The following is a 25906-nucleotide window of genomic DNA, read 5'->3' on the forward strand; positions in this document are numbered from 1 at the left end:
GGGCACATACTGCTATATAGTTGATTTTCATCTCCACTATATCGAGATATGCTCAATGGCAAACGCCCTATTTTCATTATGACGACAATCTGAGAAACAACTTCAACTCCTACCGTTCTTTCCAAATTCCTTTTAGAGGGCAACTTCTCGTCTCTGCTCTACCAATTTACCAGGGCAATATTATTATATGCTGCCAGACGTAGTCCAGATCAATGTCTAACTCTGCAGACGACATACCCCATTCCCAACGAGCATTGGCTAACCTGATCGCGGTTCTCCCATAAACCGCCAGTTTACTAAATGATAGATAATAACCACATTTCTATTATCCTTATTGACGTTTTGTAAAAGGCCTCAAATAGTTTCGGAAAAGCAATAACACTCTCTATAGATAGGACTACGTAGCTACTCAAACATCAACAACAAATCTTAAATTTATATAATTAGTTTATTACTATTTTTAGCTATGTGTACCTTGAACTCTGTGTTGGTGGATCTCAGGAAGGGAAGGCCCGGGCCGAGCTGCGTCCTACACTACCCCACCTTGTGAAACGACGCGATTTAGCGCCAAACAGCGATTTCAGGAGTTGTTCATAACTTCTTAGGGGCTGCTTCCTGCTTAATCCTGTGCGAAGCGCTGGCTCATTTGCTCTCTATCATCCTAGTTTCCTTTGACTCACCGAAAAAAGATTTCACCATCAGTGAGTGTCTCGCTGTGGATATGCACACCGTTCGGAAATGGGCCTCCGAGATGACTATACGGTCGGATTGGTTTGCGCCCTGCCTTTGGAAATGGCGGCAGCCAAGGCAATGCTTGATCGCATTCACGCCGACTTACCTGCGGATCCGAGTGTGAATGACACCAACAGCTATGTTCTTGGCAGTCTTCACGGTCATAATGTCGTACTCGCGTACCCGCCCTTTGGCGTGTATGGAACCACCTCGGCTGCGGCCGTTGTCACGCAGATGCGCGCAAGCTTTAAGTCAATCCGGTTCAGCCTGATGATCGGCATAGGGGGAGGAGTGCCAAGTACGAAGGAGGATGTTCGTCTTGGCGATATTGTTGTAAGCAAACCGACGGGGGCCTGGCCGGGCCTCATCCAGTACGATTGCAAGCGGGAGGAGTGCGCGGAAGACCAATCTTATAGCGTCAAGACGTTGAATCAGTTATCGACTCTGTTCCTCACAGCCATGCGCAAAGTCGAGACGAATAATATCCTCGGTGAGACTCAAATACCCCGTTACATCTCTAAAATTGCGCAGGAGGAACCCACCACTTTTGCCCATCCAGGTCCAGAGCATGACATTCTCTTCGACTCGAAATATCTCCACAATATCACCAAGCACGCAGAGAACAGTTGTAATCATTGCAACTTGGATAGAGTCCTCCACCGGCAACCGCGGGGGACCCAGAACCCTAAAGTTCACTATGGCCTGGTTGCATCAGGCAACCAGTTGATGCCCCATGGCGCGACCCGGGATAAGGTAGCACGCGAGCATGGGATACTTTGTTTCGAGACGGAGGCGGCGGGCTTGGTAGACATTGATCAATGTCTGGTCATCAGAGGAATCTGTGACTACGCAGATTCGCACAAGACCAATACCTGGCAGGGCTATGCTGCTGCTGCTGCCGCCGCATATGCCAAAGAGATACTGTCGCTAATCCCCACGGTCCCAACAACAGTATCTTTAACAACTGACACATATGCGGTGGCTACTACTGTTCTCGATGCTTTGCTTTTGACAAGACCTGAGATTGACCGAAGCTCTCTGGTTGCATTGAAAGGGCGGAGGGTCAACGGTACCTGCGAATGGCTTATACGACATCCCACCTATCAAGAGTGGCTGGAAGGTGTCGATTCACCACTTCTTTGGATCTCAGGCGGCCCTGGAAAAGGGAAAACTATGCTGGCCATCTATATTACCGAGGAGTTACATTCAGTGGTCGACTCGGGCCAAGGCGTTCTCCTTTATTATTTTTGTAGTAATCGTGCCAGGAACCGGAACACGGCAGTGACCATGATGAGAGGCATAATACATCAGTGGATCAATCTCCATCCTCACTTGGCACAACATATTAGCGACTATTTCGAAGGGTCTGAAACTATCAAATATACCATTTCTAGCTTTATATCCTTGTGGAGGCTTTTCCTGATCCTACTTCGTCAGGCTGGCTCTTGTCAGGTGGTGTGTGTGTTGGATGGCCTGGATGAGTGCGAGAAGGAATCTCTCAAGCAGCTTCTCGACGCCCTGGGAGACTATCTCTTGGAATCTGAGGAGAAACCAATGTCAAGACTAAAGCTCATTCTCCTTTCCCGGCCTCAGCCAGCGCTTTTGGAGAACAAGCTTGGCCGATACCGTCGGATCAAAATTGACGACTCGGATATGGAAGTTGGGAAGGATGTCGAGAAATACATCTCCGCCAAAGTTGCCGAACTAGCATCAGAGCAAACACTTTCCGAGGATATGCTTCTGGAAGTTCGGGAGGCCTTGATGGCCGGGGCTGAGGGGACCTTCTTATGGGTCGGCTTTGTAGCGGATGAGCTCAAGGGGAGGAGTTGGCGCAAAATCAAGGACATTCTTCGTGGCGTTCCCAAAGGCCTTGGCGGAATTTACCGGCGATTGCTTCAGCAAGTCGAAGACAAAGAGAAGCTAGTACCCATCCTTCAATGGATTGTTCTCGCCGCCCGACCTCTCACAGTGGACGAACTGACAGCGGCGGGGGGCATCAAGGAGTCTAAAGGCCTGGTGCCAACCGAAGTGATGAAGGCCCGGCTTGCCTCATGTGGGCTATTGGTCAAAATCGACGGAGATGTAGTAAATCTTGTCCACGAGTCGGCAAAGGAGTTCTTTCAGAGTGATCAGGTCAATGTTGAGGGGATCAGCATGTTCCACATGAACAGCACCACCCATCGGACTCTTATGCGGACCTGCATGACACTCATAGAAGGGAGTTACAAATCTCCCGGCAGTATCAACGAAGCGTCTAGACAAAATACCCTCTTGGCATATGCTAGCCTATACTGGCCTGAGCATTTCCGACACGCATCTGATCTGACCGATGCCCCGTCTGAGTTTTCACGTCAGTTCTTCCGAGCAAAGTCTGCAGTTCGAGAGGATTGGTGGAGATTCTATTGGGATCAGGAGAGATACGGCGGAGCCCCGCCCTCGTTCACGCTCTTGCATCTGGCTGCGTACTTTGGCAATGTCGCCTGGGCTAAGATGCTGCTCAAACAGTATGCCTCCGATCACAATTCCCTCCGCCGTCTCATCTCACGAAAGGATAATTACGGCCGGACCTCACTTTTCTGGGCCGCCACCCGCGGCCACCGAGATGTGGTAGAGTTGTTGCTCGATCATGGCGCCCGAGTCAATTCTAAGGATCGGAGCAAATTGACCGCACTCCATATTGCCGTCACTGGAGAGCACAAGGACGTCGTGTCTTTGCTGCTGGACCGGTCCGCCCCGATTGAGGCCAAAGCTAGCTACGGCGACACACCATTGATTCGAGCCATCCAGGCGAATTCCAAGGAAATTATTAAGCTGCTTCTTGAACACGGAGCTCGGGTAGATGGATTACCCACTCCCCCAAAAGTCACTTCCCTGAAAGGACCCATAGATCCACTGGAAGAGCGGGCGAGACAGCTCCTGGGGCTTCAGGAACAGCTTTTTGCCGCACGGTACGAGAATTCATCGAGACTGGTGGACATCACAATCAAGCTCCTAACCTTGTCCTTTCGTTTCCCGCCTATTCTTCAATTGGTGACACTGTACCTGAAATACTCGTCGATTGGCCGCTGGGAAGTGATGCACGTGCTGCAGGACCTTGTCAGGAATAACAAGAAGGCCGGACTGCGAAAATGGGCGCAGGCATATATTGAGTTTGGCACTCGGCTGATCGAAGCTAGAAATGCAAAGAACCTGGCGGTCATGACAGGGCTCTCGGTCCTAATATTTCAAGTGGTTTCTACTGCAGATCTGGAAGCCCTTCTGGTAATTGGAGTCCTGGTAGGCTCTAGCGTCATTCTCGCAGCTGCTCAACACGAATGGACCGAAGGGGTCGACATCTCAGCCAGGACGTTCGCACAGTTTGCCTCCCTCGCCTACCACAGAGACGCGGGGGAGTCATTGCACTACGGAGTTCGCGAGTTTCTGATCGATTTCGATGGTTGCATTCGAAGTGGCAGAAGGGCAGAGAGCGCGGCCCGGACGGTAGTCCTCTTCAGTACGCATTTCGCCATCCTTGATACCAATGATCCGCGCCCGATTGAATATTTCTCGACGGTAATCGTGGAGTATTTCGAAGGATTTATCGGCGGCAGCTATGAGGAACAACTGTTCAGTGATGCGAACCAAGCATGTGCTAGTGAACTTGGTATTATTAGCCAAGACCACGATTCCCCGAAGCTGCTTCTCTTTCTCACCGCTATCCTCCAATTTGCTCAGCGCTCGAGAGAGAAAGGACAAGGCCGGTTCCTCAATATGGTACCAGCGTCATGCCTAATTCTTTGCCAGAACAATGCCAGCGCCCACCGATGGTTGCTTTCCGAGGCAATCCCAAAAACAATGAGTGCCTTGATATCACAGCAACAACAAGGAGCGCCTCAAAAGCGGGCTTATAGAGCTCTTGTTGAATGCCTGATCATTGGAAAGCAATATGATTTATCACTGCCTGTGGCGCTGCGGCAAATATTGAGACGATATCTTTACCCTATTGACGGGGTCGATGAAATGCTGGATCAAATTCTTAGTACATAGTTTCATTCGCGCTCATGCTCTGAGAGTCTTTTCCAAAGTTCTTCACAAGTATATTTAGTGACATAATGATGTTCATTGTGAAAATTTCCTTCTTTGTTTGTCCCATGCACGGATGAGCCTTTTTAATTATCCAGGCATTGGAAATTCCAGCAGCGCTCTGGCTATGAAATCAAAAGCACTCGCCAATGATAATCCAAGATGAGAAAAACGAGCACGAGAATCTATTGAGCGAGTGTGATATCCAGGAATACTCTCAGACGCCTCGCAATTTTACCTCGGATTGTTTCAAGGGTACAATGGGTGGTCTAAGTATCTCCAAGTTTACGTGGCTCGAAGATTCATATACCAATGTTAATCGTTTCTGATTTAGATATACTGAGCCTTGGCCAACTATGAAGCACGCCATAGCCGAGCAACCCAAGTAACTGTGTTTTACGAACTCCTCTTATAACTTATGCGTTGAGTTCTATCCAAGGCTATGTGGGTTTTGAATTTCACACCATGTCTTACAGTACAGGACTAATGGTTGTTGCTTTAGCGCCACTTGAAGTTTGTGTTCAGACATTCACAACCTAATATAAAAGGCACACCCCATATCAATCGGCTCTCTTTTGATGATGCTGCGTCGACTTTTCACTGTCCTCGCAGCCGTTTCCAGATTTTCGCTACGCGGGAGCGTGGCTCCTCTGCTTTACCAATTGGTTCACCTTTTTTGTATGTTGTTGCTAGAGACTGGTGAGACGCGGGTCGATCTAGAGTGTTGGTTTCACCTCGCTCTAGGAGGGAGAGTCTTATCTGGTGATCTATTTCTGGACTTGGAATGGGCTTCGTGTAACCGGCTTGTCGGAGTCGTTGTAGTACTGTGTCGTCAATAATGAATTCTTCCCACGTCCTGCGTCCTGTTGGAAGGATGTTGGGATCTGCACCCTTCTCTAATAGGATGTTCAGGATTGGAATGTGACCCTTTCTCGCAGCGTAGTAGAGTGCAGTTCTTCTTCCCGAATCTGTGTCATTAACCAAAAATCCTTGCTCTAAGAGGAATTCGGTCAAGGCTAAGTTGCTGTTATGAACAGCTTCTCGTAGTTTTGTTACTGCCCTGCAACATCGTGATTTTCTGAAAGCTAAGTTACTGATAGTTTTATAAAAATGACTGTCGAATTCAAACTCCAGCCACTCTTCTGCAGTGAGACCTCGCTCATCGCACTGGAGGCTCGGCTCTGAAGTAATAGAGCCGTGAAGTAAAACTCTGACAGTTTCCAAGTGTCTCGTATGAACTGCCAAATGAAGGGCTGACCAGCCATGATTATCCTGGGAAATACTGGATCCCATTCTTTGGAGAGTCTGTACGACACTGGGATATCCCATGAAGGCGGCATGGTGTAGTGCAGTCCAACCATGACATGTTGACTTGTTAGGGTTTGCTCCATATCGAAGAAGCTCTCTGACAATGATATCATGTCCTCCATTCGCAGCACAATGCAATGGTGAAGTACCATAAGAACTGATCGCATTAACATCGGCTCCAAACTCCAACAGCATATGCACAACATCTAAATAGCCCTCCTCAGACGCCCAATGTATAGCGGACCATCCTTCGCGATCACGATAGTTTGGATCTGCACCGCAATCAAGAAGCATACGTAGCGCGTATAAGTCACCACACGCTGCCGCTTTTTCCAAAGACAATTGCGTCTTTTGAGTTGTAGACATAATGCCTTCTCCATAATCGATAAGTAAACGGATTATTGAAGAGTGGCCCAGACTGGCTGCCCACTCCAACGCAGATTTTCCATCTGCACTGATGGAGTTGATATCAACGCCGTGGGACAATAGTAGTTGAGTTGCGCTAAATTGCCCAGCAATGACAGCCCAAAGGTATGGAGATAACCCATAGTTGTCAAGAGTATCTATGGGGGCATCGTGAGCAACCAATAATCTTATCCCGTCAGTGAAGCCTTTTTTTGCAGCGCAATGCAAGGGTGTCTGGCCATTGTCATCTTTCAAACTCATGATTTCATTAGCTCCAGAATCTAACAGCACACTCATCATATCTACGTTTCTATACGAATTCAGGGAAGCGTAATGTAACACTGTCTTCCCTTGGTTCGCTCTGCTGCGTAAATTTGCGCCTTGACCAATGAGGGACTGGACCAGGTACAAATTGTTGTCCCACACGGCGCGATGAAGCCTTGTCATTCCAGCTGCGTCTCTGTCCTCTAAATCGAGCCTGTACACAGAGGAACTGATGCTCTCTTCGAGTATTTTCGAGACGCCGTTTTCAGTTTCATCAAGGAAGTCTAGAGCTTCATCATCAAGTACACTGTACATGGATCCGCGTAACTTTGCAAACTCATCATCTTCCAGTGGTGCGTCGCTAGCTACATCTCCAGAGCCATCGTCATCATTGCTAGGTAGCTTCTGCAATGCGAGCAAAGCAATTTCTTTCATATGAGCAGCGACGTGTAGATAAAGCGCCTCGTTCAAAAACACAGTGTTTGACTCGACCTTTTCCGGGGCTGAGAAGTCATCCCCGAAGGGACACTCCAGAATCTTTTCAACAACCGGTCTCCGGGCTGCACCGCTCAGCGTCCCCACATGCGCCTCAGGGACGTCATGTTCATCACGAGCGTGCTCCTGGAATTCGACCTCCTGTCCAAAGATAACTGGGTCGTGGGAAGGGGCTCTGCACTCCCATGCATAGCCATGGGCGTTCTGCATGTGGCTAATCCAGGCTTTCGATGTTTCGAATGTCAACGAACCAGGCTCTTGTTGGCTTGAGTCCATGCAGTGAGCGAAAACACATATAAATGGCTCTAGATCTCTGATGACATGGTCGCTGAAGCCGGTTAGACTATATTCTAAGTAAATGTACAAGAATGATAACGCTTACTTCCACATTGATGTCTTTTTGGGGCCCTTGAATTCAACAATGACTCCGCAGTATGGGCACTCGCTTGTCGTTGGAACTGAAGGGAACGATAATTTATTGTTGACTAGGACAGACTTAGCCCGAGAGACCTCCACCGTGGAGTCGGCGTACAGAGCTCTGACAGCAGTTTGCCGAGCAGTACTCGCATAGGTTAAGGGCACTGGCGGAAGGCGGGTTGGTTTCGGCCTTTCGTCAATGACCCTGGGTTTTGGCGGCTCGCTTGTGGCGAAACGTACGGCTGGAGCGCTGTCTGGTAGCTTAGGCAGCTGGATACTCATTGGGTCCGCCTGTGTACGCTGGGTGCTCAAGGCAATACGCCTTCGGTGTGATCTCTGATAATACAATCGTCGGAGTCGCAGCGCATTGGCTTCGACCAATGCTGAGCGAAGAGCCTCCGGTGCCTGAGGAAATCGGAAACGAATGTAGCAATCCGTGTAAAGACGCAATTCGGCTATGGCATTGTTTGCTTCTTCGTCATCTCTGTAACCCCCTATCTTACACGTTCTCGAATCCTTCGCAGATTTACGAATAGCATTGGACAAACGGAAGAGCCGCGTCACCGTTCCCCCAATAGTATAGGTGATTAATGAAACATTTTTTTGTGCTTGATCCTCATCACTGTCCGAATCGCTTGAATTGTTGTCGACCTTCTTTGTAACCTCCGCATCACCTGTTTCTGTTATGCGCCGTTTCTTCCTGCTCGGAGTCTGGGGTGGATCGTCGATTGGCTTCACTATCGTCGAAACTTCCATTAGACTAGGGTTTCTTTCATTCTTCCTAGCTGGTACAGTTCTGCCCTAGCAACCACTTACGAGATGCCAAAGAATTGCAAATGACGTCCAAAAGCTGATGGATGATCTCCACGACTGTTGAACTGTATCTGAGCCTGTAATCCAACGAGACGTTGAGCGGCCCAAAGACATCCATGTTAGATGCCCACAGCGTGAAGCGTGCCAGCTGATCATCCATCAAAGTCGGATCCGGTGCAATCTCCGGCACAGCCATGTATTTCTTGAAGAGACGACTGCATTGTAATGCGTGCTCAGCGATGGTCGGGCCAAGGTCGTCTTGGAGAAAGACGTCTTCCATGGAAGCCGGAAGTGCCATGACGGTAGGCTATCTGCTGGTCTTCGTGGATGGTTTAACAAGAACGTTTATTGAAAAACGGGTGGAAGGCGAGGTTATCCCGACCGGCTAGACAACTCAGAATCATTGTGAATCACATGCCTGTCAGCCCAACGGTCAATCGGGACTAGCTCCCTTGTACCCCTATCTCTTTGAACTTTCGGCCTTCGCCACCACGCTTCAGTCCCCACTTATACTTATTTATATATTAAGTTTCGATCAGACAAAGCGGCCCGTTCCATTATCCACTGCCCAAACTCCCAGACTGTCCAAAGTTAAGATTAGGAATCCGTACTTCTATTTCTAGAGTTCTTAGGGCAAGTTTCAAAATTATGTCTTTCACCAAGACTTATTTTCTCTGCCCAACATCCGAGCTCATACACCCGCCTCCAGCGGGTCCGCTATGTCTCGGCTCTATAATTCGCTCGACATCAACACCGCAGTTCCCCCTCAATGGAACGAATATCGTCCCCGTGGCCAGCGCAAACCTCCCTGTCGTGGAGGCCAATTGGAAGAAGACCATTTCGACCGAGACGGGACTCGGTTTGGGTGTTTACGCGCAGTTTCTACAGATAGCGACAGGACCCAAAGTGGATGCTGAATGCTCTAGCCGAACGGCAAACACATTCGCATTTGACACGGTGACGACCGTGTCGTTTGAGCCGACACCGGAGTATGTTGTTGAAGCCGTCAAAGCCCCCGCTGTGCAGGCGTACTTGCGGGAGCCAAAGCAGCGATTCACCCCTGTCGTCTCGCTCTTCCTCGTCACGGGCATGAAACTCGTCAAGGGCGCGAAAATCAAGTACTCGGCTTCGAAAGGTACGACAGTTATGGGAAATATTAGCGTCGACTTGGCCCCACTTGGGATAGCTGTTGGTCCCAAGGGCCACTGGACCAGAAGGAATGATGATGAGACAGAATTCAACCGGGATGGTGAATTTGTTTTTGCTTTTCGCGTCAAGAGGCTGAGATTTGGGCGGAGCACCAAGGCTCAAGATTATAACAAGGGAGCTTTCCTGGCGATTGGGAAAAATGAAAATGACGACAATACAGAATTTGTTCTAATGGAAGACGTGGATGGCTCTGACTTCGAAAATGCAAGACTCGTTCCCGATGTGGCCGAAAACGATAATGTTTACTGTATCCCCGCTTAACTAAGGAACTCAATCTTTGAGAACGTCCTAGAGCAACTATAGAAGCTCATATGAAACTAACCTAAGTCTTCTAGTCATACATGTGCTTTTTGATATCTTTGATCTTGTTGTAAACATGTTCCCTTGATGCACTCGTATCAAGCAGTACGTGAGGCGTGATATAGTCATAGCCTGCCCCTCTTTTCTGTCTGACCATGCTCTTCAGGACAGCATCCATTGAGTGAACATCCTTCAACCACGGTCCTAACATGTCACTTCCTGCAGCTAAGCCCTTCTCTTGTTGCCGGACAAATGATAGGACCGAAGCAGCAAGCCCAGCGGCAATTGGCGTCGCTACTGACGTTCCTGACATGACATTCACAATGTCATTGTGACCATTTTTCCCTGCCGGCCAGTGAGAAAGGACATGTTCCCCGAGCAGACTGAAGTTGACATCTTTGTCGTCCGCTGTGGGATTGAATGACGAAGGATTTCCGTTTCCATCAGTCGAGTGTATACAAAAGACGCTGGGATATTTAGCTGGAAATGCTCGGCCGAAATTTCCTCCATCGTTCGACGCCGCAGCGAACATGAGTGTTTGATTGTGTAATGCATTTGATATCGCTGTTTTCATAGGTTCATGATATTCCCGAATACCAAATGACATTGAAATAATGTCCACTTTCCATTCAGTGACTGCGTGGTTGATCGCCTGTACGATTCGTTAATGTATGTATAAGAAACTTGCCCTTGGTATGAAGCAAGCCTTACCTTTGCAATAGCATCGTAGCTGTCGTGACCCAGGGTCTCCTGGTTTGCAACTCTGGCAATATAAATTTCAGCGCATGGGGCAACTTTGAGGAGAAGACCGAGAGCATGAGTGCCATGCCCGATCTCATCTTGAATGTCCCAGGAGTCTGTTCCATGTACAAAATTCTGTACTCCCTTAATCCGTGGATCGATCCGTTGCTCGTCATCGATAAGGAGCGAGTTCTTTGGATCAAATCCAGAATCTAGAATTGCTATTCGTACTGGCTCGAATGCTTTGGACCCATTCTCGATTATTGTCGCAGTTGATTGCATAGCGGTGTCAAACGAGTCAACATGATGGTAAATCGAGGATAAAAGACTGCCCATCCATTTTTCAGACAGTCCAGTACTGGCAGATGTTTAGTAAACAAGAGGCTTGCAGGGGAAACGGAGAATGACCTACTCTTGTCCAGAGACCGCGTGATGGCTTGCATCAAAGAAGTACAGGCTTTCAGTAGAGGATTCCGCAAGGTGTGGGCGATTTTGGAATACCCGAGTGTGTTGGGTCGGCGTTGGCACAAGCGTGGCCGGGCTGTACGAAGTATAGCTCCGGGACGTCGTATTGGAGGTAGGAGGCAAAGAGACTGCCATTTCTTCGTTACTACTGCCAGAGGACTCAAACTTACTTGTTTGCCGGTGGACAACTTCTCGGCCGTTTGGTCCCCAACAAAGTTCATTCCCTCGAGAATCGAGAGAATCCAGATCCTTTAACCGAAGATGCCACGATTTTGATACTTCGGATTCAAGTCGTTTGACAACATTTTGATAAAAGAGCCTCTGAACGCTGGCGGATTCAAAACTAGTGAGCTCTCCAGCCGGAAAATATTCCCACTGTAGGCATGCTTTGGTAGCGAGGTAATAATCTACACCAGCGTCGACTTCTAGATTTTTGAGAAGATCAAGGCTGGTATAATAGTCAGTATTGACATTTCGGGCTCTCTCTGTGTCACCTTGCCATGACTCTACGGGTGTGCAGTAGTGAAGCTCACACAAGAGAATGCCCAGCGCCAACACACTGGCATTGGGATGTATCATGTGTTTGGAGCTGACAGGTTGTTCGGGTTGGCCTTTCCCGGTGCCCATCTTGTTAGAAATGATTGGAATTTGTTCCAGTGTCAGGAAGGGCTTCGTGATATCGGGCAGCTCTCCGTCTTTCAGCGGCTGGAAAAAATGAATCCTTGAGTGATTAAACGAAGGCTGGACCCACGGCGTCTCTAAGAACGGAAGTAATGCTGTGGCAAGTATAACTGCTAAGATTCGTTTCCCTTTGAGCGGCAAAACTGATGAACCACCGTGTAACTCCTGTTGACGCTGAAAAAGAGCCGACAGAGACACTGTCCGAGACATTTGGGAATCGCCAAATGTTTTCGCTTGCGGCCGGAGCCTCTTAAACAACCCGTCCTCAAAGAGAAGATGCAAGCAATTTTGTTTATCCAGGGACTCCGTGATACACTGACAGATGTGTGCGAACTCAGGTAAGAAACTAGACGTGCTCGCAGCTTTATCATTCTGTACATCTCTACTCCGAATATGTTAGTACTCTCCATTAAAACGAAGCGCCACAGGCCTACTTGACTGTTATCTTGGCTTCCTGCAATGTGAGTGCAGGCAGAGATCGTACGCCAAAGAACACTTGGAAGCATGTCTCCATCTGAGAGCCCTTCTTCCGTTGGGGCAACGAAAGTCTTACACTCAAGCCCGAACACCTCTGGCATACACAGGTCCATTGTGTCCGCAGTCCCTGGTGTAACGACATTGAATGTTTCCTCATCATCATAGCAAGGTCTGCTTCGGGCGCGTCCACGTCATCGCCCACGTTTGGCTCTTCGCGAGACAGAACTCGGCGCTTCTTTGCCTCTGTTTCCAAGCGTGAAAGCTCATCGATGACAGCGTCATTCTCTCGCTTGCGTTTGCTGATACGTATGCTTGAGGGTGAATTGGAATACGCATCGTGGTTGGGACTCTGAATCAGGCGACGAATTGCCTGAAGCTTTGGGTACGGCATAGTGTGATGTAAGTTCTGCTACACAGCCTAGTGTGTTAGTCGGCAGGAAGTGAGAGGCTGAAAGCAAGATTTGCTATGAAATATCATTACTACTGACAGAGTGTGGTTCCCGGTCAGGGTCATAGTGAACAAGATTTTCGAATGTCCGCAGAGTTCTTGCTACTTGCTCAGGGTCGACTTCGTCCAGATCATTGGTTTCATGCTGCAGATAAGCATCCGTTCGCACCCAGGCGTCGAGCGCCTGTGATCTCAACGAAGTGGACGGCGTTAACCTTTGCGGCGGCTTTCGCGCGAAAAACGCAAGAATACCCTTGAGCAGACCCCGAGAGCCGTCGTGATCCATGGCTGTAATCTAGCAGTCGCGGATTTGAAGGAATCATAGAGATTCAACTCGGCTCCGTCGCGCAAGGCTGATGGATTACTTAGTCGGCCATTCCAGGACGGCGGCACAGTAGGGAAGTACAAGAATCTGCGAGCGTCGTAGATACGCCGCTTCTGTTACATGGGCTAGGTAGTTAGCACCGCGGCTGTGTCCGCTCCATCGACTAACCACACAAGACGAGCCCCTGGTCTGGGTAGTTGCATGATTAGTGCATGCAATTGATACATTCATCTCAGAATAGAAAAGGCTAGCGTACGTGTCCCCGACTAGTGCGTCGCGTCTTCTCTACAGCACTTGTTCCCTCCGCTTTTTTCCCTTATAAACCAGTCTATCCTCCTCCCTCTTCACCATCCTCAAGACAGATTATAATGTCCGAACCAGAAATTAAGAGACGGCTCGTGCACGGCGTTCACACAAGCACTATGGATGCGCGGCCCGCAGCAGCCGGGCCCACGGCTCAAGGTAAAGCCCGAACCGTGGGATGGCATGAGATCTCCGAATACCAACGGGACAATAAATACATCCTGAGCGGCTATCGGCCAGAAAGAGCAAGCTATCACGAGATCCTCACCAGCCTGACCTTCTTGCACAACGAGACTTGTAATGTGTACACCCACCTGGCCGGGGCTCTACTCCTGCCGCTCATCGCGGCCGTCTTCATGCAGGTCCTTTCCGAGCCTCAATTCATCGACGTCTCGGGGACAGACCATGTCATGTTCGGAATCTTCTTTTGGAGTGCTGAGTGCTGTTTAATTTTTAGCGCTACTTATCACCTGGTGGGACCCCACTCGCATGATGTAGAACAGTTCTGGCATCGAATGGACCTGCTGGGGATTGTCATCGTGACCGTGGGCACATTCATTCCAGGCATCTATTATATCTTCACTTGTGAACCAAGCTTGCAAAAATTGCACTGGGTGATTGTTAGTCATTTTGAGCGACCCTCTCCAGTTATGCCGAGTAAAGCTGACGTGAACTCTAGATTGTAACCTCGGGCTCCGCCACCGCTGCTCTGATCTCGATACCCAAGTTTAGAACGCTGCGCTGGCGGAAGGCGAGAGTGAGTGCCTACGTTGCGCTCGGCGCGTCAGCTTTCATTCCCCTGTTGCATGGGGTTCAACTGTACGGGCTTGAGTACATGCTTCAGTACTCGGGAATGAAATGGTATCTGCTAGAGCTTGTTTTGTACGGCGGCGGAGCTGGTCTCTACGCGGTAAGCTTGCATGCTCGCTTCCCTTTCTCCCATTGATTTTGAAAAAGAAATGAAAACACAAAGGATCTGACCCCTAGTTGCAGTCTCGAACTCCAGAGCGCTTTGCCCCGGGCAAATTCGATATCTGGGGCAGTTCACACCAAATATTTCATGTCTGTATCTTGTGCGCCATGTACGTACACGCAGTCGCCCTTGTGCAGGTTTTCTCGGCGTGTCATACATTGGATGTATGTAGCATCCAGGCTTCTTATCGAGCTGGCCAAAGGTAGCAAACAGCAGGCTTGCCATGACCTTCTGGCTCTTAACAGTCTTATACTCAGCAATTTCTTGGAATGCTCTGGTTACATAAACTTTTTTCTGCTGGGCTCTAGTGTACCTACCCAAACATATTCGAAAAGCACGGCATAGCCTAATGAAGCTTCTTTTACATATGCATGTCTTTGAAAGATGTATATAGGCAAAAATATTTTTCAGTTGCCGATTTTTGTATTTGAACAGAATTTGATTCACTGAACATTTAAAAAACATATCCCGCCCAGGCTTATACCCCAATCATAACGACCACGGTTCCATCTCCGGTTATTGCCCTAGTCCAGATCAGACAGCATTCACGAACTCAAACCTTGAAGTCATTTCTTATATGACTACCACAAGTATTTGTTCATATCTATAATCATGTTGACTTCGTCGCCTCCTTATCATTATGCAACGCGCAGCCGTTGCACGGCACGCACGTGACGTGAAGGACCCTTCTGGATGTAGATCGAGACGGACCTTGCCTTATAACCTGGTAGACGTAAATGGATATGAATATCCCGCGGCTTTTCAGCAGAATGGAATGCCCTAATTGTTATCCAGAGTTAGCAACTCATCTATTCATAACTATGAAGCATAAAAATTGGGGCTGAAAAAGTGAAGAAATACAAGGATAAAGGAGCGAATACCATCCAGGGTAATCACGGTTCAGCATATTTCCCATCTGATCCATTAAGCAAGAACTAAGGGGAGAGCCTGACCCGGCTGGTGGGTTGGCCATGGGCACACGATGGCCATGTCGAAGCCATCGCACTTGTGTCGGGGGGATATGGGCGTGGTGTCGCCAGTAAGGGTCTGTCTCAGACCGACGGTTAAAATATATGAATTGTACGCGCGCAATATCGCCAGTGGAGTAGTTGTAGGTCATGGTGGCAGGGATAGGTGTCTTTCAAGAGAACTGGATCAATACCTAGACAGTGTCTGTACCGGTCTCCGTGATTAAACTTATATATAGGAGAGTGGCGAGGGAAAGAAAATAAAAAGGCTTCTCGCTCTTCAGGAATCTTTTTATATGCATAGAAGTCGGTGAGTAAGGCTGACTGCTCCATGTGGTCAAAGGGCTTTCCTGACGTGAGGCTGTGTGCGGCACTGCATTGTTTCGTTTACTAGAATAATTCACAGTGCCAATGAGCGTGTTTACATTGTTTGAAAAATCGAGGCTACAGATGCATTCCATTGGTTGTCGTTCTTCCCGGCTTCTTTAGTGGTGTATTCCGACTGGCTCCGAAATCAACGCTTTGTGTTGAGATGATAATGAAAGAAATCAAGTCGATTTATAGGTAGCGGTGTAGTAAGGACTCGATTGCTAGTAAAACTAGGTGGTCTCTGTTTTATCCGTTGCACCTCATGTTTAGGCAGCGGCAGTATAGAAAACATTGTGTAGGAAGCAAGGAAAGTAGCTTCTAGAAAATCGCAGATTCCTGAGACACCGATCTTTCGTCGCAGGTAAGCTGAGGACAAACAAGGACAGGCCATTACGAATCATATATCGTTTAGTGCTTTATGAGTCAGGGCTAGTTTTGATCCAACGTAGTAATATATGTGGCGGTTACGAGCAACAATTCTACTTAACGCTGTGGGGATATTCTCGAGACAAAGACAACAGGAACCCAAATATCCTAGTTTGGTGGTTGGGTCTTGTGTAAATATTCTTCGACCGTCAAAAGCCACTCGGGGATGCCCATTTCAGTGGCTTTCCTACTTCTCTTGCTTCACTAACTGCGTTCTCCTCTGCTTTAAGTTTGCTAAAGTTTATTCTTATCAGGCAACTCTTCCATTGTTAGGATTTGTATAGTGCTTTACATTATTAGAGGGAAGCTAAAGATACTTTGTCCCAAGATCGACTACTGCAGAGGTATTCCTCGTGATAAACCAGTTCCGGAGCCAAATGGAACAGACATCAGCGAATAGTGCCGGTGGTGTCATTCTCTCGCATTCAGTTTTATTCCACCTACATCTACTGTTAATAATAACTGTTAAGAATTCATATATTACTCCTGACCAACCCGGTTCTTCATCGACATGTCGTCAATCACCCTACGGCCTGGTCCTCTCAAAAAGTAGCCAAGAAGCAACTTTTTCTGACTTTGATTTCTTCTTTTGTATGAAACATCAACTGCTCATTGTCCAGGTCCCTCATCTCTCGCACCGGCATCATTCTTTCATTCGTACCCAGGGTAGAAGAATCCCAACCCCAAAACCAGTGTTGAGCGAGACCTGGATTTAATTTGACTTCGCGTCTGCACTATATACTTTCCCAATATATGAAAGAATTTAAAGATTTCCCGGTTGCTAAGAAAAAGTTTCTGCAGTGTGGATGAGCGCTGACAATGAAATCCTGGTCAGGCGTCATAGTATCCTTAGATGAAAAAAGTCTTATGAGATAAAATAAATGGAAAATACTTTATGCTTTAAGTGAGACAAATCAGTTAACCAAGCCTGTCATACTAGCAAATCCGGCTCCTTGTAGTATGAAGCTTGGCTATTGTGACACTATATACGGCCGAATCGAAGCTAAAGTACATGATTGATAATAACGTAATCGGTAAGCGAACCGGCCACGTAAGCGAGCCGGCCACCTCTTTCCGGAACGGCGTTCTATATCGATTTATCATATTACAACGCGTTAAAATGCCACCAATTCACAAAAAAGACACCCTAAAATCCGCGTAGGATAAGGAAAAAATTAAATTAATTATTTCTAACTTAAAAAATAGAAGAATTCATAGTATTCATAAAGCTGCTTAAATCTATATAATCACTTATATAATTCTCCAAGATTGGATGCACAAAGTGCCATATTGACAACTAATATATACTAATAGCTATAAATTAACTCAATCTGAAAAGAAATCCCTTATCAAATAGATACTTGATTTAGATCAACATAAATTATCTTTTTAACACTCTCTTATATAAGAAATAGCTAATTATCTTCTCTTACAACATAAGACTTAATAGGTTAAAGAAAAATAGATATATAATCTTATTAAATAGTGCCTAGAGATTAATTCTAAATTCTCATAAAAATATATCTATAAGTGTGCCAAATATGAAGATCCAAAGATTATAAAAGAGTATTTTAACTATATATAAGATACTATATCTTAATATAGAATCCTTCTAGAAGATATTTATAATTTTAATAAGATTAGCTTTATAATAGAACTCTATACAACTACAAAGATTATTATTAGAAATAATCAATATACTTAGTTAAAGCTTTTATAGCCTAAAAATTAAGAGTAGGTAACTATAATTAAAATAATAAATTTAACTAAATAAACTCTGCCTTTATACATTATCTTTAAAATAAAGAAAAATATATAATTAAGCTAGTTTGACGAGCTTCCAGATGATTAAAGAATTAATATTAGTAAGAATAGCTAAATTATAAATTAAATAGGATTAGAATAACTTAAAACTTATTTTATTTCTCTTATTAATGGTTATATAATAGGAAAATATTAAATATTAATTCTTAATAGCCATAGAAGTCATTTAATAACAGAATTTAATTATATATATATAAAGAATAATATTATCCTAATCTATATGCTATCTTATTCTTTATATCTCTTACAGCCTCTTGATGTTAGTTATTTTATAGTTTTAAAGTAATATTATAAGTAACTGATTAAGTAACAGATAAAACTTAATTTTAATTATATTAATAAAATTAACTTTTTAATGGCATTCTCAAGCACTCATATAGTAGCATATAAAGCCTAAACTATCTAGAATAGCTTTATAGTCATTAAATTAGTACCTTTCAATCTAGATTAAATTATACAATAACTTACTATCCAATTAAAGATCTTAATATCTCTTTTTAATTAATCCAGCAATACATAATTATCTTATTTATAAATACTACAAAATATATATTAATTTATACGGCAGTTAACTATAATTAAGAAATATATAAATAAGCATATAGGGAGCTTAAATCAAGTGATTAATTAAGTAATTATATAAATATTAAAAGTATATAAAACAACTATAAATAACCTCTTACTTATACAGAAAGAAAACTATAATTTATAAGCTATACATGAAAAAGAGAAGCAAAAGTGTAAGAGATTTAATAAATAAATATTTATTAAGCAAGGGGTTACTAAAAAGAAAGCCTAAGTATTTATATAAGATTAAATTAAAATATTTATTACTACTCCAACTAAGCTAAAGCTTCTAGCTTCTTAATTAACTATATACTGTTAATTTTGCTACAGTAATTATAGCGCTGAAGGGTATAAAATTAACTGATGTCCTAGTTGTACTGTTAATTAATTTTTTGTATGAGAAATATATATAGATTCAAAAAATATGATTTGAAATCAATATAGAGCGCCGTTCCGGAAAGAGGTGGCTGGCTCGCTTACGTGGCCGGTTCGCTTACCGATTACGTTACGTTAATGATCTTACAGCTTACATAACGTAATCGGACACCGAGTGGCCCATGACACCAAGCGGCCCGCCTCCATCCGAGCGCGTTAAAATATTCTAAATCTTTCTCTTACATCAACTTAAGCATATCACCATGCTACTAATTTATATAGAAAATACACAAAACTCAAGCAATTAAGAGAATAAAATCTTACTTATTATATCTAATTTAAAAAATAATAAAATTTAATCTATACATCATGTGACGGCCTAGTACGATTTGGCTTGGCGGCACGCGGTTACTGTGGAAGTACCCGCGGGCCACCTTCTATGGTGTCAGAGAATCAGAACGTCACAGCCAATGGATCAGGTTAGTCACCATGGGACTAATGCACATCGGAATAAAGGATTATCTATGAAACCTTAAGGTTAGGGTAATAAAGCCAGCAGAGCCATTGTTATATTAATTATGTTGATTAGAATAAAGTGAATAGAGTTATTGCTATATTAGCTATAATAGAGGAAAGCTATATAAGGATATTTATTTATTATATATTTAGTTTTCTTCTATTATCTTGAATTAACTATAATAATTTAAATATATAATCTTTTATTAATTAGAATATTTAAAGCCTTATTTTTATTTTTTTTATCTATTAAGATTTTTTAATTTTAAAAATCTATTAACTTTACTTATTAATAGCTATTCTAGTTATACTTAATAATAATTAAACTAAAGTTTCTAATAATTTAAGACCCTCAGTTAAAAAAGAAATCTTAAAAATAAGTAATAATAGCATCTTAAATTTTAATTTTAGCAATCTTAAATCTTAATTTATGAACTATTAACACTAGTAGTAGAAATATTATAATTATTAATAATAGAGATATAGTAGTGCTATTATAATATATTAAAAATTAAAATAAATTATGATTAATAATAAAAAAAGATTAAGTTAAATACCTTAAGAGATTAAGATTAGAATAATAACTCTATTTAAGAAAGAATATAGAATTTTTAAGATATATCTTACTCAAATACAACTCTATTTTATATATAATAATGAATGAATTATGAATAAATCTAATAAAATACTAGTAATATTAAGCTTTCTTGATAGAAAGATTATAAAGTAGTTTACTTTATATATTATTAACTAGTATTATATATATAGTAATAAAGAATAAAAAAACCTTAAAATAATCATAATATTTTCTAGTTACTGGTATTATAAAGAAAAACTTAACTAGTTATAGAGAACTATTAATAAGAAAATCAAAGCTATTAATAAGATTTAATATATTAAATAATAGATCTTAGTTAGAGAATATATTTTGAAATTCTTATAGACATCAGAAGGATTTTTATAAAATAATTAAGGATTTAGAGACTAGTTCTATAAAGAATTAAAGAATAATATTAAAGATTAAATCTTAATAATAATATTATAACTAAAAATATTTCAAATAATGATAAAAGTAATATCCTAGATTAATTTAACTATATATATTTAATGAATAGAAAAAAAAGAGTTTAAAAAAAATAAAGTAAACTTATATTAGAAATAAACTAAAAATAAGAATAGAAATATAATAATATAACTAAATATAACTCTGTTTAAAGAAAAGAAAGATAAATTAAGAAAAAATAAAGCTTACTTTAATTATAGGAAATTAAGTTATTTTATAAATTAATACTAAAAGCCAAAAAAGAATTAAAAATCAGCTATTTTAGATTTAAAAGAGCAAGTTATAATAATAATTCCACTAATTTTAATTAATAATAGTAAAGTTAATAGAATAGTTAATAATAAGATTAATTCTAATAAAGATTTGAAGTAATTAGTTAAAAATAAAAAATAATAATTAAAATAGATAATAAATTATAAATAAATTTAAGTAGAATAGATATAATAAATTAAAAAGCAGGAAGTTCTAGAATAATTAAAGAAAATATTTAGTAATCTAAGCAATAAAGATAAAAAATAAAAACAGAAAAGATTTAATCTTAAAAAAAGTATTAAATAAGTAAAATAAATTAGTATTAATATAAGAAAGAGATATTAATCTTATAATTTAGAGAAAAAATTAATTAGTTAGGTATTTCTTATATATTATCTTAAAAATATTAAAGACTTATTAAAAGGATATAGTAAAGATACTAATTTAGAAAAAATTAATATAAAAGATTTTAATATAAAAAATATCTAAGTAAAATCTCTATTAAAATAGTTATTTTATATTTAACTAATATTATAGAATAATAAGTTAATAATAATAATTTATAAGAATCTATATTAAGAATTAAATAAAAATCTTATTAAGAAAGAATTAAATAAAGTATAAGATAATACTATTTAGTCTTAAAAGAATAACTAGTATAATTATATATTAGTAAATATAACTTGCTAAGAGAAGTCTTAATAAAAATAGAAAGATTATATTAAAGAATATAAGTATTATAAAGAATAGATATATTATATATATTAATAATATAAATAAATATATATATTTCTAATAAATATATATGAATATATATTATATAAGTAAGAATAATACTTTTATAATAGAATAACTAAATATATAAGGAATTGCTCTTATTATCATTATCTAGCCTTAGGAAAAAATTTATATTAGGAAGTATATTAAATAATATATTATAATTTATCCTGTGAAATATATCTTGTGGAAAAAAAATAAAAAAGATAATTTCTAAGAATCTTAGAAGTAATTAAAGAATTAAGACTTAAATATTTATAGAAATAAATAAAATACCAATATATCTATTAAGAATTTATATATTTTTATCACAACAATGTTATAATTATTAAATGCAAAATAAAAGAATTATATAAATAATATTATTATAGTATTAAGAAATACTTTGAATGTTAATAAAAATATTAAAAAAAGCATATAATTATAATAGAATTTATTATAATAACTATAGAATTAAAAGCAATCAGTTAAATTGTAATAATACTAGTGAAAATTAATAGAAAAAATATAAGGATCTTATTAGATTTAGGAGCAGTTTATAACTATATTAAAAAAAAATTTATAAAAGAAGTAAGACTATCTATAATCTAGACTAATAAATAGGTAACAATTATTTCTATTAGTGAAGAAATAATTAATTAAAGCTATAAAAGATAGGTATTAAATATTATTATAAAATTAAGATAATATGCTATAATAATTATACTTAATATTATATTAGTATCAAGAGAATACTATAATATTATATTTAAGATAATATAATTATAAATCTAAAATCTAATAATTAATTGGACCAAAGGAATAGTAATTATTGAAAAAATAATATTAAAGATATAGATAATTAAAAAGAATATTAAAGAAATTGTATAGCTATATAAGGAATTAGAAAAAAACCTTAGTATATTACTAAAAACTGAAAGGATAATATAGAAGGTAAAAGAATAGGAATAGAAAGTGATATTTATTAAAGATATTAAATATATTGATAAGAAAAATAAAGCATAAAATATAGAAAATCTATAAAATAGTTAGAGAAATCTAAGTAATAAAAATAAAATAAGAATTAGAAATAATAAAATAAAAGAAATTAAGATAATCTAGTAAACATAAATAATTAAAAAAATATAGAAAATAAAACTAAAACTAAAAGAACTATATAAAAGAGAACTTATAGAAGTATTAGTAAAATTATTTAAAAAATATTATAAGTTTATTAAACTATTTATAAAGAAAAAATAATAATTATTAATATATAATAAAGAATTTAAAGTATAAATTAAACTAAAAGAAAGATTTATACTATTTTTAGTTAAGCAATATTACAAATTAAGAGATAAATTAGAACTTAAAAATAAGTTTACTAACAAGTTTTACAAAGTAATATATATATAACTAAGATATAGAAAAGCATTAGTATAATTAATATTTATTAATAAAAAAGATATAATTAAATAGATAATTATTAATTATAGAGTACTAAATAATAGAATAATAAATAATATAAATAAAATGCCTTATTAAGAATAGAAAAAAGATCTTTTATAAAAAATAAAGATTATGATTGTCTTTAATATTTAATAGGGTTATTATAATCTATAAATGGCTAAAGATGATATTTAGAAAATAGCTTTTCTTATAGACAAAGAATTATTTAAATAAGTAGTTGTATTAATAGATTTAAAAAATCTATTAGTATAATTTACACAATATATAATATATATTTTATAGAAATATTTAAATAAGTTTATTATAGTCTATTTTAATAATATTATTATATACTTATAAAATCTAGAAGAATATAAAGAATATATACAACTAGTTATAATAGTATTTATAAATAAAGGATTAATATTTAAGATTAAGAAATATAAATTTAATATTATAATTATTAATTACTTAGAAATGGTTTATATGCTAAAAGGATTAAAGATCTAATCTAAAAAGAAAGATATAATACTTAACTGGTTTATTCTAATAAATATTAATAAAATATAATAATTTTTAGGTGTAATAGGATATATTAGAAGATATTTAAAGAACTATATAGAAATAATACAACCTATTATAGAATTACTATGAAAAGATTAAGATTTTAATTAGATAGAATAATAATAGTAAGCATTTAAGAAAGTTAAGGAATTAATTAGAGAAGTATTAATTCTTATATTTTATAATCTAGAAAAATTGAATATAATTTAATTAGATGTATTAAGATATATATTAAAGATTATTTTAAAATAATTAAAAGATAATAAATAATTATAATCTATTGCTTTTTACTCTAGATAATTTACTATTATAGAAAGAAATTATAATATTTATAATAAAGAGCTACTTATAGTAGTTAAAGTATTTAAGTAATAGAGATATTATTTGTAGAAAGTTAAAGAAGAGATAATAGTAAAAAATAATTATTATAATTTAAAATATTTTATAATAATAAAAGAACTTACTAGTAGATAAGTTAGATAATTAGAATATTTATTAAGATTTAAATTTCAAATTGAATATATCAAAGGAAAAGAAAATATTATTACTAATATATTAAGTAGAAGAGTAGATTATGTAATTAGAATATAATAGCTGTAAATAAATATATTAGTAGAAGATAAAGATGGAATTCACTATAATAATAAGATAATATTAGTAACAACAATTATAATAGAAAGTAAAGATTTTTATAAAAAAATAATAAAAATTACTAAGAATAATAAAATACTATAGATAGCACTACATAATAATAAAATAATAATTAAGAATAGATTAGCTATTTAAAAAAAATTAATATTAATATTATTTTTAATAATTATAGAAGTTATTTAAATAAATCATAATTTGTTAATTAAAGAATATTATAAAATTAATTAAATAATGGAAAAGATATAATAAATATATTATTTCCTAAGAATAAGAAAATTAGTTAAAGATTATATTAAGAAATATAATAGTTATAATTATAATAAATTAATTAATTATTAACTCTATAGAAGAATGTAGATTTTAAAAATATTAATAAAAGCATAGTAGAAGATTATAATAGATTTTATATAAGACTTACTAAAGTTAAAAGATCTTATTTTAGGAATTATATATACTAAAGCTATTATTATTATAAATAAATTTATAAAATATATTATCCTAAAATTAATATTAAAGAGTTTAATAGTATAATAATATATAATATTAATATTATAAGAAGTATTTATAATATTTAAATTACTAAATAAAATTATATCTAACAGAAATAAGTTATTTATATTTAAATTTTAATAGATAATCACAAAAAATTATAAAATAAAATATAATCTATTAATTATATATTATTAATAAACTAATAGCTAGACTAAAAGAATAATTTAAATAGTTAAACAATATCTAAGATATTACTTAGATTAGAATTAAGATAATTAAATAAAATTACTACTAATTACTTAATTTATAATAAATAATACTATAAATATATTAACAGGACAAGTATTATATTTTATTAATCTAAAAAGAATTCTAAGGATAAGTTAAAAAAATATTAAATAAAAAAAAATATCTAATAAAGCAAATATCTAAGCAATATATATATAATTATTATATAATAATTTATTAAAAGACATTAAATAAGCAGAAATAAGAATAAAAAGATATTATAATAAAAAGCATGAGGATATATTAATATTTAAAAAAAAAAAGAGTTTATCTTTTATAATAAATATTAAGATTAAAAAATTTTAATATTAAAAATATAAGATTAAGTGATAAATTTGATATAATTAAATTTAGACTATTTATTATTAGAGAAAAACTTATAAATAATAATTATAAACTTTAGTTACTAGTAAGAATATAAATACATTTAATATTTTATATCTTATTATTAGAACTAATTATTAATCTAATAAATAAGAATAAAGTAATAAATAATAAAGAATATAAAGTTAAAAGGATACTATAATATAAATTAAAAAAAGGATATATCTATTATTTTATAAGATAGAAAGGATATAGATCTAAAGAAGATATATAGGAATCTATTAGATATTTAAATTATCCTAAGAAGATTTAGGAATAAAGATAAAAATATAATTAAGAAAGATAGAAGAATTAAAGTTAATATTAAAAATAAGATTATTATTTTATAAAATAAAAATAATAGCTAAAAGCTTTTTAATCTCTTATTATTTTTTTATTTATTTTATTTTTATCTTTTCTTTTATTTTTTCTAATTTTTCTAACTCTTTGATATTTTTTATATTTAATTAAATAAATTAATTAGTATACTTTTATAGTAATTTTTACTATTTATTAAGATAAGCACATTTTACTAAAAGAGTTTTAATTTTAATATTTATCTTATCTC

The 25906-nt window shown here is 37.8% G+C and overlaps 6 protein-coding genes across 6 annotated transcripts, besides 6 other annotated features; 3 read left to right on the forward strand and 3 right to left on the reverse strand.

Moving 5' to 3' along the window:
- Positions 1-738: 738 nt before the first annotated feature.
- On the forward strand, positions 739-4758 carry UA08_05962 (hypothetical protein; the record flags this gene model as incomplete). The annotated part of the gene is made up of 2 exons (XM_020268290.1): positions 739-1360; positions 1787-4758. 2 exons carry the CDS (start codon positions 739-741, stop codon positions 4756-4758), a joined length of 3594 nt encoding a protein of 1197 aa, XP_020119276.1.
- Positions 1424-1655: a repeat region (Identified by RepeatMasker using a combination of RepBase library and repeat library created with RepeatScout).
- A 633-nt stretch (positions 4759-5391) lies between the features above and the next one.
- On the reverse strand, positions 5392-8794 carry UA08_05963 (hypothetical protein; the record flags this gene model as incomplete). The annotated part of the gene is made up of 3 exons (XM_020268291.1): positions 5392-7609; positions 7649-8420; positions 8500-8794. The coding sequence occupies 3 exons, from the start codon at positions 8792-8794 to the stop codon at positions 5392-5394; spliced, it is 3285 nt and encodes a 1094-aa protein (XP_020119242.1).
- A 350-nt stretch (positions 8795-9144) lies between these two features.
- On the forward strand, positions 9145-9719 carry UA08_05964 (hypothetical protein; the record flags this gene model as incomplete). The annotated part of the gene is made up of 2 exons (XM_020268292.1): positions 9145-9631; positions 9697-9719. The coding sequence occupies 2 exons, from the start codon at positions 9145-9147 to the stop codon at positions 9717-9719; spliced, it is 510 nt and encodes a 169-aa protein (XP_020119241.1).
- A 317-nt stretch (positions 9720-10036) lies between these two features.
- Positions 10037-13103, reverse strand: UA08_05965 (hypothetical protein; the record flags this gene model as incomplete). Its single annotated transcript, XM_020268293.1, has 6 exons — positions 10037-10657; positions 10717-11104; positions 11159-11717; positions 11772-12238; positions 12327-12745; positions 12858-13103. 6 exons carry the CDS (start codon positions 13101-13103, stop codon positions 10037-10039), a joined length of 2700 nt encoding a protein of 899 aa, XP_020119244.1.
- Positions 13104-13510: 407 nt separating this feature from the next.
- On the forward strand, positions 13511-14763 carry UA08_05966 (hypothetical protein; the record flags this gene model as incomplete). Its single annotated transcript, XM_020268294.1, has 4 exons — positions 13511-14065; positions 14125-14355; positions 14439-14527; positions 14598-14763. 4 exons carry the CDS (start codon positions 13511-13513, stop codon positions 14761-14763), a joined length of 1041 nt encoding a protein of 346 aa, XP_020119243.1.
- A 293-nt stretch (positions 14764-15056) lies between these two features.
- On the reverse strand, positions 15057-15538 carry UA08_05967 (hypothetical protein; the record flags this gene model as incomplete). The annotated part of the gene is made up of 2 exons (XM_020268296.1): positions 15057-15198; positions 15300-15538. 2 exons carry the CDS (start codon positions 15536-15538, stop codon positions 15057-15059), a joined length of 381 nt encoding a protein of 126 aa, XP_020119176.1.
- Positions 15539-17204: 1666 nt separating this feature from the next.
- Positions 17205-19080: a repeat region (Identified by RepeatMasker using a combination of RepBase library and repeat library created with RepeatScout).
- A 23-nt stretch (positions 19081-19103) lies between these two features.
- Positions 19104-19303: a repeat region (Identified by RepeatMasker using a combination of RepBase library and repeat library created with RepeatScout).
- Positions 19257-19388: a repeat region (Identified by RepeatMasker using a combination of RepBase library and repeat library created with RepeatScout).
- Positions 19317-19390: a repeat region (Identified by RepeatMasker using a combination of RepBase library and repeat library created with RepeatScout).
- Positions 19386-25906: part of a repeat region (Identified by RepeatMasker using a combination of RepBase library and repeat library created with RepeatScout) that runs on past the window's edge.

This window comes from Talaromyces atroroseus (genome assembly GCF_001907595.1).
Source record: "Talaromyces atroroseus strain IBT 11181 chromosome Unknown scaffold_7, whole genome shotgun sequence".
Taxonomy (NCBI): domain Eukaryota; kingdom Fungi; phylum Ascomycota; class Eurotiomycetes; order Eurotiales; family Trichocomaceae; genus Talaromyces; species Talaromyces atroroseus.